This window comes from Sciurus carolinensis, chromosome 8, assembly GCF_902686445.1.
Source record: "Sciurus carolinensis chromosome 8, mSciCar1.2, whole genome shotgun sequence".
Lineage (NCBI taxonomy): Eukaryota > Metazoa > Chordata > Mammalia > Rodentia > Sciuridae > Sciurus > Sciurus carolinensis.
Window position 1 is genome coordinate 83,124,955 of NC_062220.1, and position 12,230 is coordinate 83,137,184.

At 43.7% G+C, this 12,230-nt stretch overlaps 1 protein-coding gene and 1 non-coding gene across 3 annotated transcripts in view; one reads left to right on the forward strand and one right to left on the reverse strand.

The window, feature by feature from the left end:
- The window catches only part of Igf2bp3 (insulin like growth factor 2 mRNA binding protein 3), a 141,442-nt gene extending 129,978 nt beyond the window's left edge, over positions 1-11,464 (reverse strand). For both annotated transcript variants that reach the window (XM_047561025.1, XM_047561024.1), the window contains exons 1-2: positions 11,290-11,464; positions 9,870-9,930 (exon numbers count right to left, since the gene is read on the reverse strand). In XM_047561025.1, the coding sequence (XP_047416981.1) occupies positions 9,870-9,930; positions 11,290-11,464 (236 nt within the window). The remainder of the gene's footprint in view (positions 1-9,869; positions 9,931-11,289) is intronic.
- On the forward strand, positions 5,710-5,782 carry Trnad-guc (transfer RNA aspartic acid (anticodon GUC)). Its single transcript has one exon. It is a non-coding gene; the product is annotated as a tRNA-Asp (tRNA).
- Positions 11,465-12,230: the final 766 nt, after the last annotated feature.

The following is a 12,230-nucleotide window of genomic DNA, read 5'->3' on the forward strand; positions in this document are numbered from 1 at the left end:
CCTTTTGAGACAGGATCTTGCTAAGTTGCTGAGACTGGCCTTGAACATGGGATCCGGCCTTAGCCTCCCAAAACCCTAGGATTACAGGTGTGTGCCACCATGACACGCTCCACAAATTTCTACTTAAATGAGTCCACATTACAAAACAGAGCAAAGATCTCCATATTTCTGTTTTCACCACCAATTCCACATTAATCCAACTTTCACATCTGAAATGTAAGGGAAATAATACAACAACTGCCATGGGACTGACTACTGGGTGGTACTGTATTAATGCTTCACATACCTAGTCCTACTGGATCCTATGAAGGGTCACTTCCATAACCTTTTGAACCTCAATTTCCTCATCCTTACACACTATCCTGCATTTAGTAAGTGGAGACAAGGAGTTAAATCCAGATCTAAGACCTCATATCCTACATTCTTCAAACTATACCCTTCCATTCAAAAAAGACACAGAAGGTAAGCAGCAAGGCTCTTATCAAGAGGTTTCAGAACATACTCCCCCTTCTACTCTTCTAATCTGCAACGAAACTGAGTCAATGACGCTTCCTTCTGCAAACAGGGTCCTACCAGACTTGATAACAAACTGGGACAAACACAAACCATGGACTCCACTCCAGACACTCTACCTCTTTTGCAATCTAAAGACACATCCCCATTAGTCACAACCACCAAAGCCATTGCATCTCCCTCTCTCTGTGGCCTCTGTCCTCTCACATCTCCTTAGGCCCCCCTCACTCTTCTCTGCAGTTTATAGTAACATGAAGCGGCTAAGAAAATACATTAAAGCCAAAAGAAGTCTTATTTTCTGTCCTAAAACAGGATGTAAATGTTTTTATTCTATAATCCCCTATTCTAGACCAACTCTACTGTCTTTTTCCTGAAGAAAGACAACAAACCAATGCTTCAAAGAAGGCAAACAAGATTTCTATACTACAGAGAAGGCAAGGAAACAGGATATTTCTGCTCTGACTTGCCATTGCAAACAGGATCGGCTGCTGTGTAAGCTACTTTAAGGATTTGGACAACTTAAATAGAAGGAATGAAGGCAGGCAGGGCAGAGTTGCAGGGCTGAGAAAATGGTTCCACTGATTGACTGGCAGGGCTTCAGATAGGTCACCTCTCCCAGGACTTTATGGAGGTCTTTGGTAAAGCAACTAGTAAGAATCTATCGTGTATTTCACTTTTATTAGTTTTCCCTTTTTGAAAATATCAGCTGTTTAACACATTCTGAAAGTAGTACTTCATGGATCAAAGGACTTGTATAAACAAAAAAAGTCTTGAAAGGAGGTAGTCAGGCTCCATCTTCTGTCTCAAAACCAACTGATCTAACTAACATACCACCTACTTTGGGCAACTACTGTGACCACTAAAGACAGAAGTAATTTCAGAAGCGTGCTCTTTTACCAAGAACCAGATTTTTAAACACGTAAAACTGAGGGAGGGCTGGGGTTGTGGCTCAGTGGTAGAGCACTCGTCCAGCATACGTGAGGCCCTGGGTTTGATCCTCGGCACCACATAAAAATAAAAATAAAGATATTGTTGTCCACCTACAACTAAAACAAAATATTTTTTAAAAAACCCTGAAGGAATTTAGGTACATCCAAAAGATATTTCTTATAGCAACAGTTCTATGAATAAAATGAAAGGAATGCTTAATATATGCTGACATATATTGAGTGTTTAAGTTATTTTAAACTAGACCATAATATCCATAAAATGTTCTGCCCAATAGTTTCAACCTCTGCTTGTCAAATCACTATGTATTCAGTCCACTAAACAGAATTACTAGACTTAATCGCTACTGCTTTAGAACCTAAGATAGCTTCAGAGAATTCCCAAATGTATGTTAATAAAAGGCAAAATGACTTATCCATAAGAAAGTTAGCTCAAAGCCAAAAGAAATTTTGAACTATTCCAGAGAGTAGTAAGTCAACAGTCGAACAACAATGGGATAACCCATTTATTTCTAACAAGTCTTGTTCATTGAGCAAGAGGATCTACTAAATGTAGGAAATTTTTCCGATCTCTAACAGAATAAGCTTATATGTGTCTCTGGAAATTAAGAAAATTAATCAAGATACTAATAAATCAATTCTGGAAAGACTACACTCCAGGTTGCTTCAAAATCCACAACTTCATCTATTTAAAGCAGAGCCAGAAGGCTGAGGTTTAACACCACCCCCCTTCACTAATTTTCACTGGGGCTTCCTACCTTCTCTTGGGCTCCAGACTGAAGATCTACCCAAGTATCTACCCAACTTCTCATTTGAATTTCTAGTAAGTATTAGAAACAAATGCCAATATCTGCTCCTCCCCCAGTATTCTCCATTTTGGAAAATGGATCTATTTTCCTTCCACGCAGTTGCCGTTCGACAAAGAAGTCTCTTCATTTTTAACTCTTCTCAAACCTCTCATCTAATACATCAGCAAATTCTGTTGGTTGTTCCTTAGATTACTCCATAGCTAACACCTTCTTCCCAAGGTATTACATTAGGGACTGCCTCCCCATTTCCAATGAAGTTTTTAGATATTTTGTTTCAAAGATATTCTGTTTTTTGTTTTTTTTTTTTGGGGGGGGGTATTGTTTGGTTTTTAGGGTTTTTTTGGTTTTGGTGATTGTTTTTGCAGTAGGGATGGAACCCAGGGCCTTGCTCATGCTAGGTCTGAGCTACATCCCCAACCCTGTTCTAAGCATTTTGAAGCCACTAATCACCTCCTTCACCAATTTGTGGAAGATATTCTAAAGGTGGCCAATACTGCGGTGCATGGAGGCATTTACCTGTCTCTAATCCCAGCAACTCAGGAGGTTGAGGGAGGAGGATTCCAAGTCAGAGGCTGGCATGGACAACTTGGCAAGGGCCTCTCTCAAAAACTAAAAAGGGCTAGGGATGTAACTCAGTGGCAGAGCACCCCTAGGTTCAATCCCCAGTACTATCCAAAAGAGAAAAAAAAAAAAAAAAAAAAAAAAAAAAATGGTTACCATCAATTTCTCCCTGAGTCCAGGCATGACACTCTACCATCCAGAAATAGTCTCTTTCCAAATTCTTTTGGTTTTGTTTGTTGTTATTTTAGTGCCAAGGGTTGAACCCAGCAGTGCTCAACCACTGAGCCACATCCCCAGCCCTTTTAATATTTTATTTTGAGACGGGGTCTTGCTAAATTGCTAAGGCTGGCTTTGAACTCATGATCCTACTGCCTCAGCTTTTGAGCCACTGGGATTATAGGCATGTACCACCAGGCCCAGTTAGGTCTATCTTTAAGAGAATAAGGTATTTTTCTTTATGATATTTCTTATAGAACATAAGCAGTTTCTGGTTTCACTTGGGTCACTGTGCTTTTAAAACTGCTCAGGCTACTAGTGAATGATGAGATACCATGTGGAGAAAGATCAAAGGAGAAGCCCAATGGGCCAGTTATATGAGTGAAGCCTTCTTAGTAAATGACCCAAAATGACACATGTGGAACAGAACCAAGGACCTAACAGACCCACATCATGAAGACCATGACAAAGATTAAGTTGTTCTCTTGAGTCACTAAGTTTTGGAGTAATTTGTTATGCAGTAATAGACAACTAAAATACCATGATCACAAAAGAATATGCTTCCTAGAGAACTATTTGATAATACCTGATATTTCTAAGATCTTGGGCCTCTTTCATTTACACTTCCATTGGATTTTTCTTAGACTACTTCTGTGATAATTTCAAACCATTTCCTAATCAAGTTAAATGGTCTCAGGATAATTCTCTAAAATACGTACAATTGATGTACTATGCATTCCCCTTCAGGGCAATAAAATTCACACACTATGTTAATATTTATAACTATTTACCAATACTGAACACTTGCCAAAATGCAACTTCAGATCATGATAAATTACACCCTTGATTTTAATGGACCACTCAAACACGCTTGCTGCCAGCCTTTAAGCAAAATCCTGGCAGTCCAAGCCAATTTGTAAACATCAGATTTATGGGGCAGAGAGTCTAAGAATGCCAGTCTTCTCCCCTGGTCACCGCTACCACACTGCCACCTCCTGTCTTATGACTCTGAAAGCTTGAATCAGAGGCAACAGTCGATAAAGGAAACTCAGCTAAGAATAGAACAACTAACCATCTTTCCGCCTCTCCTTCCTCCCAGACCAAACCAACTGCCAGAGTTACTGAATGGATAATTCATACCTTTCAAAAATTAGTTACTTCTGGAAACGCTGCTGCCTGAATGCAGCTAAGGACAATTTTAATGGAGTCACCTCAAATAGATAAAGGTGGTTCAACAGCTTCACTTTACTATAAAACAACACGACTGCCATGGTACTGCTCATAAAAGGATCTCAAAGCATGGCAAAGATAATTTCCCACTTGCTGACTGAAAGAGGTACATAAGCAAAAGCAACTGAGCTACCACTACAGAAAAATTCAAGTCAATCTCCTTGGAGGGAAAATCTCAGATCTCCAATTCCAAAAGATATTTTTGAGCCTTAGTTGATAACCCATTTATTTCAAGCAGAGTGGCAAAACCTCAGAACAAAACATGCCCCCTTGTAGCTTATTATAACGGTATTTGGCCTGAATGGAGTATGTCAGTGATCAAACAAATCAAAAGAAAATCCAAAAACAGAAGCCAAGATTCTCATCTCCCACTGGCTCCAGGGGCACCCATCGTATTTCTACATCTTTCTCTGGTTCACTGTGGATGACCACATGGTAGAAGTTACTTATCAACATTTAGTTTCTAAACATTCTATTAAGGCCAGAGTAACAAATCTTTCAGAACTGGGGATGTGGCTTGGTGGTAGAGCACCTGTCTAGCCTGAGAATTTGACTTCAGTGGGGAGAGGCTTGTAAAGCAGGTGTAGTCTCAGTGACTTGGGAGGCTCAGGAAGAACACCAAGTTTGAGGGCAACCTCAGCAACTTAGCAAGACCCTGTCTCTAAATAAATAAATAAAAAATACGTGTCAGGGGTATACATCAGTGGTAAAGTGCCTCCCCCATTTAATCCCTAGTACTAAAGAAAAAAAAATTTTTTTCAAACTGCACTGAGAAAATATTAAAACAAGAAAAATCCCTCCAGCTACACTCACACATTGCTGATCTTAAAATGGGCACTGCACAGACACCTTTACTTATAATTCCTAATAATCAAAACCTCAAGTATAACTTCCAGATATAGTGGCACACGCCTGTAATCCCAGCAGCTCTGGAGGCTGAGGTTGAGGCCTCAGCAAAAGCAAAGCGCAAAGCAACTCAGTGAGACCCTGTCTCTAAAGTACAAAATAGAGCTGAGGAGCTGGGGGTGTGGCTCACTGGTCAAGTGTCCCCCCTCCCCGTACCAAAAAATAAAAAATAAACCTCAAGTATCTCCATGTGTGAGAAGGGCCTCACCTATACCATGCTATAAGAAGTAGTACTGCTATGCATAGCTGTTTAAAAATTCCACATTAAAATTAGCTGTGCTAGGCACCTTGACACACACAAGGCCCTAAGTAATTTAGCAAGACCCTGTATCAAAATTAAAAATTAAAAAATGATGTGGATGTGGTTGAGTACCCCAGTCCAATCCCTGGTACAAAAAAAAATATCAGCTTGTGATATCCTAAAACTCTGAAGTTGGCCCCACAGTGAGGGTTTATATACCCTGGCTAATGGGCACATTGGTGGTCATGGCACCACCCTATTCTACACTTATTAAAATGCAAGGGCTGGGGAGATAGCTCAATTGGTAGAGTGCTTGCCTGTCAAGCACGAGGCCCTGGGTTCGATCCCCAGCACCACCAAAAAAAAAAAGCAACACTAGCTTCTAAATAGCGACTTAAAGTAAAATGCATTTAAAACCCCGATTTTAGAATGTTCTATCCAATTAATGCTTAAACAGTAATTCCATATAAAAGTTGTTTGCTTTATTTCTTTTTAAGAATTTGAATCCCCAGCAACCCCCCCCAAAAAAAAAAAAAAAAAAAAAAAAAAAAAGATTTTGAGTTTAAAGGATTCTTCTTGGAAAAAATGTTAGCTATAATATTCTGCAGTTTTCTCTACTTAAATGTGTTTCCTGCTACATGGTTTGAGTAGGAAATCAAGGCCAACAGCTAAATTTGAATGTTTGATCAAAAATAGTTAAATTCTAGCCAGGTGTAGCAGCACATCTGTAATCCCAGTTACTCAGAATGCTAAAGCAGGAATATTGGAAGTTTGAGGCCAGCCTCAGAAACTCAGCAAAACCCTATTTCAAAATAAAAATAAAAAGAATTGGGAACATAACTCAATGACAGAGCAACCCTGGGTTCGATCGCCAGTACCATAGGGGGAAAAAAAACTATAAAAATTTGAAAATTTTTTAGAAATTTAAAGTCATGGGAATTTAACTAAAAACCACCATCCTGTCAGATGCCCAGTGTCAGCAACTTTGTCATTCCCTCTCCCATGCCCGACAGCCCACAACATAACAAAAAAAGGACATCAGTGCTATTTATATAATCACATACGGGTTCATACAATGCCCACAAGACAGAGGAGGCTCTTCCAACCAAAGTCAGCTACAACCTTTCAAAATCACAACTATTTCCACACTCACCTTTACCTCCAAGAGGAAAAAAAAACCATTAAGCCTATACCTTGAAGTCACCAAACCTTCATATGCTTTATCTTTTAATTTGTAACCTAAAATGCAACCCAATGTAATCTCTTCATTTTGGATGTGGAGGACCTCAAGCTCTGTATAATCTTCCCCAACTGAAGGATATCTGAATGCAGAAAAGCCACATTCCTTCCACATTCCCTTGAGACTTGGGTAATCAGGAACTAAGCTTGGTCTGAATCAAACTGAACAATATCCCTTTTCCCGCCCAACAGTGTTAGCTAGCAGTCACAGCTAGGCCAATCTGCCAAGCATCCAATCACCTCCTGGACCTGCTCCCCTGTTTAGTCAGTGCAAGTCCATTCATCCATCTCAGAGTGCTGCCATAAGCATTCTCCAGCACCAGGTTCCCAACATGCCTTGCAAAGCAGGTATAAAGGTCATTGCTACACAAAGGGGCGTGGCTGCTTCAGATGTTCACATGATGATGGGATGGAAAAAAATGACTTCTAAGCATTAAAAATACCACCTGGAGCCAGGCACAATGGGGTATACCTGTAATCCCAGCAGCTCAGGAGGCTGAGGCAGGAGGATCTAGAGTCAAAGTCAGCCTCAGCAACTTAGCAAGGCCTTAAGCAACTAAGCGAGACCCCGTCTCAAAATAAAATATAAAAAGGGCTGGGGATGTTGCTCAGTGATTAAGTACCTTTGGATTCAATTCCCAATACCAAAAAAGAAAAAAGACCACCACCTGGAAATCCAGCAGACTCACAGGATTGATCTGAGGCAATCAACTGGCTATCAACTCCCCCCCACCCCCCACTGCCACCTCTTAACCTAGCCATAGGTACTGGGCACATGGTCACCAGGGTGTCTTCTTGGCCCTCTTCCTGCTCAGATGTAACAGTCCAGATAAGAAAACTATATCACAGCATCAAGGTTCAGTTAAAGCAAAATTGAATGTAGATTTCCAGCAAATTTCTCAGGACAGAGAAAGAAGGCTCTACTTTTAAGACATTTCAGCACAAGCAAAGGATTTACAGTACTCAACTGTTCTTTCAAATCAGTTTTTATAAGTCTCCAATGTACTCAGTCCTGTTTACTTTGCTAGCAAAATACTATCATTTGAAATTCTAAGCATTTTAGCTAGTGAAAAATGAGCTTGAAAATTTAATCTAGTTTGTTAATAAACTGAAGAAGCTTCCACTAATAAATATTTGCTGCTACTGGTAACATTTTGCCTTCTGTGCTTTCCAAAAGAGGAACTTGTGTTTATTATAAAGTAACAAGTAACTAAGCATATTTTTAGGCTGCAGCAAAAGCCTTTAAGAATAAAACAGTTGTTACCAGACAATGTTTCTAATTTAATTCCCTACACTTGGGGAGAAATTAAGGTCAGATTGAAAAGGAAAAGCAGAGGATAAGGCAAATTACATGCAGGTCAATGAACAGTTGAACTCAAGATATTCAGAAACTCTCAAATGCTAAAATGCCAGTTCTTCAAATAAAATCATTTGCCTATTTTATTTTTTAAATGAGCATTTTTTAACCTTTATTTAATTATTTATTTTTATGTGGGGCTGAGCATTTTTTAATATTTATTTATTTATTTATTTATGTGGGACTGAGGATCAAACCCAGTGCCTCACAGTGCTAAGTGAGCCCTTTACCACTAAGCCACAAACCCAGCCCAATATGCCTATTTTTAATACAATATTTGATGAAAACTAAGGGCTGGGAAAGGAGCTCAGTGGTAGAGTGCTTTGCCTAGCATGCTTGAGGACCTGGGTTCAATCCCCAGAACAAAGAAAAAAGGAAAAAAAAAAAAAAAAAAAGAAAACACACTGACTAAACGAAACCAATTAGAATTTATAGTGTGTGTTTACAGTTTTTTACCCAATGTAACCAACTCACAGATACCTTTAAACTTTCTTTTGAGGGAATATGTCTTCTCCCTCAATTTTTTAATTCCTGTGAAACTATCAATTTAGATACTTTGCAGCACACATTATTTTAGAAGGTTTTTTAAAAGAAGTATATCCTACCACAACGTGACCCCTACCCAAATTTCCAACTATAATTGAGTCAGATTGCTTGACTATCTCCCCAATTATCCTAATGCAAATTAAGCACATAAAGAAATTCACAAAAATCCAAATCAGTACTGAACAAGATTCATGAAAATTCTTTGCCTGGAAAAAAGTTCAAACTAGAAACAGGCAGATACCTTTTTTTTTGCCCCCTGCCATCTATCTCTGCAAAGCTAACCCTTCTGATTCTCCAGAATACACACACACTCACCAATACTTAACAAGACACATGCAGCCCTGGTTTGAATTAACTTCAAGCTTATTGTTTGGTACAGGTTGGGAATGGGGGAAGGTAGAAGGCAATAACCCTAACCCCACCTTGCAAAACCCAGAAGGGCATAGGCCAACCCCAGAGGCACTAGGAGGGACCAGTTCCTTTCTAGTTGGAATTACAGAGCCCCGAACAGACCTGCACTAGAGAAAGGAACCATTTTTAAAAAATATTTCAGTGGCTAAAAGAGTCTGCAAATATTTTGTAAAGTGACACGACACATATGCTCTTGGAGAAGAGAAATCTCACTGCTGAAATAGCACAAATCTTCCAGTCTTCACTATCTCTGGGTAGTTATTTGTACGAAGAAATCATACCAAAGGGCCAGGGAGCATGGACAAAGGCGGTGTTTGCAGAAACCTGCATAACTTTGGAGTGATTGAAAGGCACTTCTGCGCTGGAGAAGCCCAGGTTCACTCACGTGTTCCAACACCCACTGGCCAGCATACAGAATAAAAACAAATTCTTTTCCTCTCAGAAGCACCCACCATGGCGTCCCAACTCCAGACAGAGAAGGCAGGGCTGCCATACCAGGAGTGGGCAGCTGCCTTCACCTATCCTAGACCTGTAGGTGTGGGGATCATCCACAGCTTCCTAAATCTGGCAGATTCCCAACGACTGATCCTAGAGACTCTGATTTCCTGTCCTAGCAACTTGACCTGCTCTGCAGAGAACATTCGCTGTGAGAGCTTCCTTGACAGACTTTTTACAACCAATAACAATAAACCAGCAGCAAGGGCCACAGACAAACCCTCTATTCCTTCCCAGAATTATCAACAAATAGCCTTGCCATAAACTTAAACTGAGGGAAAAAGACAAGAAAGGCCAAGCCACACTGCAGCCCCATAAGTGTAAAAGGAAAAGAAATTGTCTTCAGCTGTGTTTTGTCTTGCCTCCCCAAAACTGGGTGAGAACATAAGCAAGCTCACCTTTGCCTCTTGGGGACCGAGTGTTCAACTTCTATGGGTTTCCCGTGCAGTTCCATTTTACCTGTGGAAATACAAGAGGTTAGACCATCGGCCAGGTTCCGGGGCTCTCCCTAACCTAAAGAACTGCACAGACTAAGCGGTCACACAAATGGCTCCAGACACCCGGAATGGACCCCACGGCCCGCAAGAGGCTCAGGACTGAAGACAGTAGTCAGGCGCCACTAAATAGGAAACTGACCCCCTAAGGATGGGTGTGGGTTTTAAACTTACAGATGGTTGAGGAGGAAGATCGATTGTTGGACCCACTATCTGGGTAACATTCTAGACCCCCGCCTCTCCCGCCCACCTCAAAGAGTCACCCAACCCCACAAGGTCCGGAAAAGGGAGGTGGCCACTACTCTCACCTCCTGGACACTCCCCACGGGACAAACTCGGGGGAGGGGGTGCCCCAGCCCTTCTCTCTGTTCAAACCCAGGCCCGCCCGGAGCACTTGGCGGTGGGATTGGAGAGGGTAAGGAGTGGCAGAAAGGGGTCGAGGACAGCAGAAAAGATGAAAAAATAGTGAACAGCCAGAGATGTAGCTCAGTCAACTGAACCAGGCGCCACCGGCGGCGAGGCGTCCGCATCAAGTCTGAGATATTAAGCCAAAAGGCACAGGATTCCCAAAGGGTTCCCCACTGCAGCTTTAAGTGTCCCGCCCCAGCCCGTAGCCCTGCCACGCACTGTCCCCGGGGTCGAGTGCACCCAGTCACCCCCAGAGGCCGCAGTCGCCCGGCGCTGGAGCCGGGAGGGCGGCGAGAGGCGCAGCACGGTGGCCGCAGCTCCCTTTCTGAAGACAGGCGGCCGCCTCCGCCCACCTGCCCCCTCGCTTGTCCGACGGGGTGAAGTGGAACCCGGCAATCTGGCCCATTCGCTCCGCTCCCGCAGGGTGGAGAGGAAGCGCTGGGCCGCCTGTGCGAGGCACCAGCCCGCGTGGCCTCACGGGCAGCGGGGTCGAGGGCACTTTCTGTTCTCCAAGGCCGGGGGACAGAGACGCCAACGCTGTAAATAACGTCCAGAGGAAAACGCAAAGGAAGAAGAAACAGGAGCGCGTCTGCGCCCGGCCTCCGAGGCCCGGGGCCTGGAGCACGCGCTGGGCCCGGCCCGGGCGGGGCGGTGGGCGAGCGCGCCTTCCAGCCCGCGCCGGGGCAGTCTTGACAGCGCGTCTGCCCTCGCCGGGCGAACGTGGCCCGGGGAGGGGAGTCGCGGACCCCAAATTGGACCTGAAGCAGAGGAAAGCCCCGGGCCCCCAAGCGAGTGAGCGCTCGGGCCTCACCCCCGCTCCGCGCTCGGGCCGGGCCTGGGGCCCCGCGGAGACGCCCGGCCCGCTTGGGCCGGCGGCGCAGGGCCGGGGCGGACGGGCGCCCCGGCTGGGGCCCACCTGAAAGCGCCTCGATGGCCTTGAGGGCCCAGCTCTCGTCCGGGCAGTCCACGAACGCGTAGCCCGTCTTCACCAGGAAGGGACCCGACACCGGGATTTTAGCGTCCTTGAAGATACTTTCTAGGTCCGAAGGGGCGGCGTTCTCGCTGAGGTTTCCGATATACAGTTTGTTCATTGTTAACAGTGGTCGTTTTTTAAAAAATGAGAAAAACGAAAAATTAAAACCACCCACAGTGATGGATGGATCCGGCGGGTTTTGTTCTCGTCTTCTCGCCTTTAAAATACACAAACACAGTAAGAACCAAGCATAAGAACGAGAAGCGAAAAATCAGATCCGAGGGCTCTTGTTTTTCCAAGTATTAAAAAAAAAAAAAAGAAAAAGCCTAGCTACAACCCAAACGCATGAACGAGTCTTCCTAACTCTGAGGAGGAGGCGGGATTAGCAAGAGAAAGGAGGAGGAGGAGGGGAAAAAACTACTTTTTGTCTCTTCTCCCCAACCCCTTTGGCATCGGCCAGAGGACTGTGAAAATATCACACTACAAGAGGCAGGCGCCGCCTCCCCATAAAAAACCCAGAAGGGTGACTGGCAGGAGGGAGGGGAGACGGGGAGGAGGGAGGAAGGCTCAGGAGGCGGAAAAAATCCGCTCGGAGTGTCCGGCTTTTTGAATGAGCCACGTGTTCTAACTACAAATCAACGTCTCACGTGAGGAATCCCAGCGCCTCAATTAGAGTGGGTTTCGGAGGAAAGGGAAAAAAAAAAAAAAAAAAAAAAAAGAGCAAGCGAGAGGAAGAGGGGGAGGGGAAACGAGATTGGGCGAGGGACCCTGAGAAGGGGGAGGAGGAATAGGGAAAAATGCTAAAGCAGCCGCAGCCGGGGCGCAGAGGGGAGTGCCGCGCGGGGAGCTGATTGTCACCACCCGAGTTAGAAAGGGTTATCTGG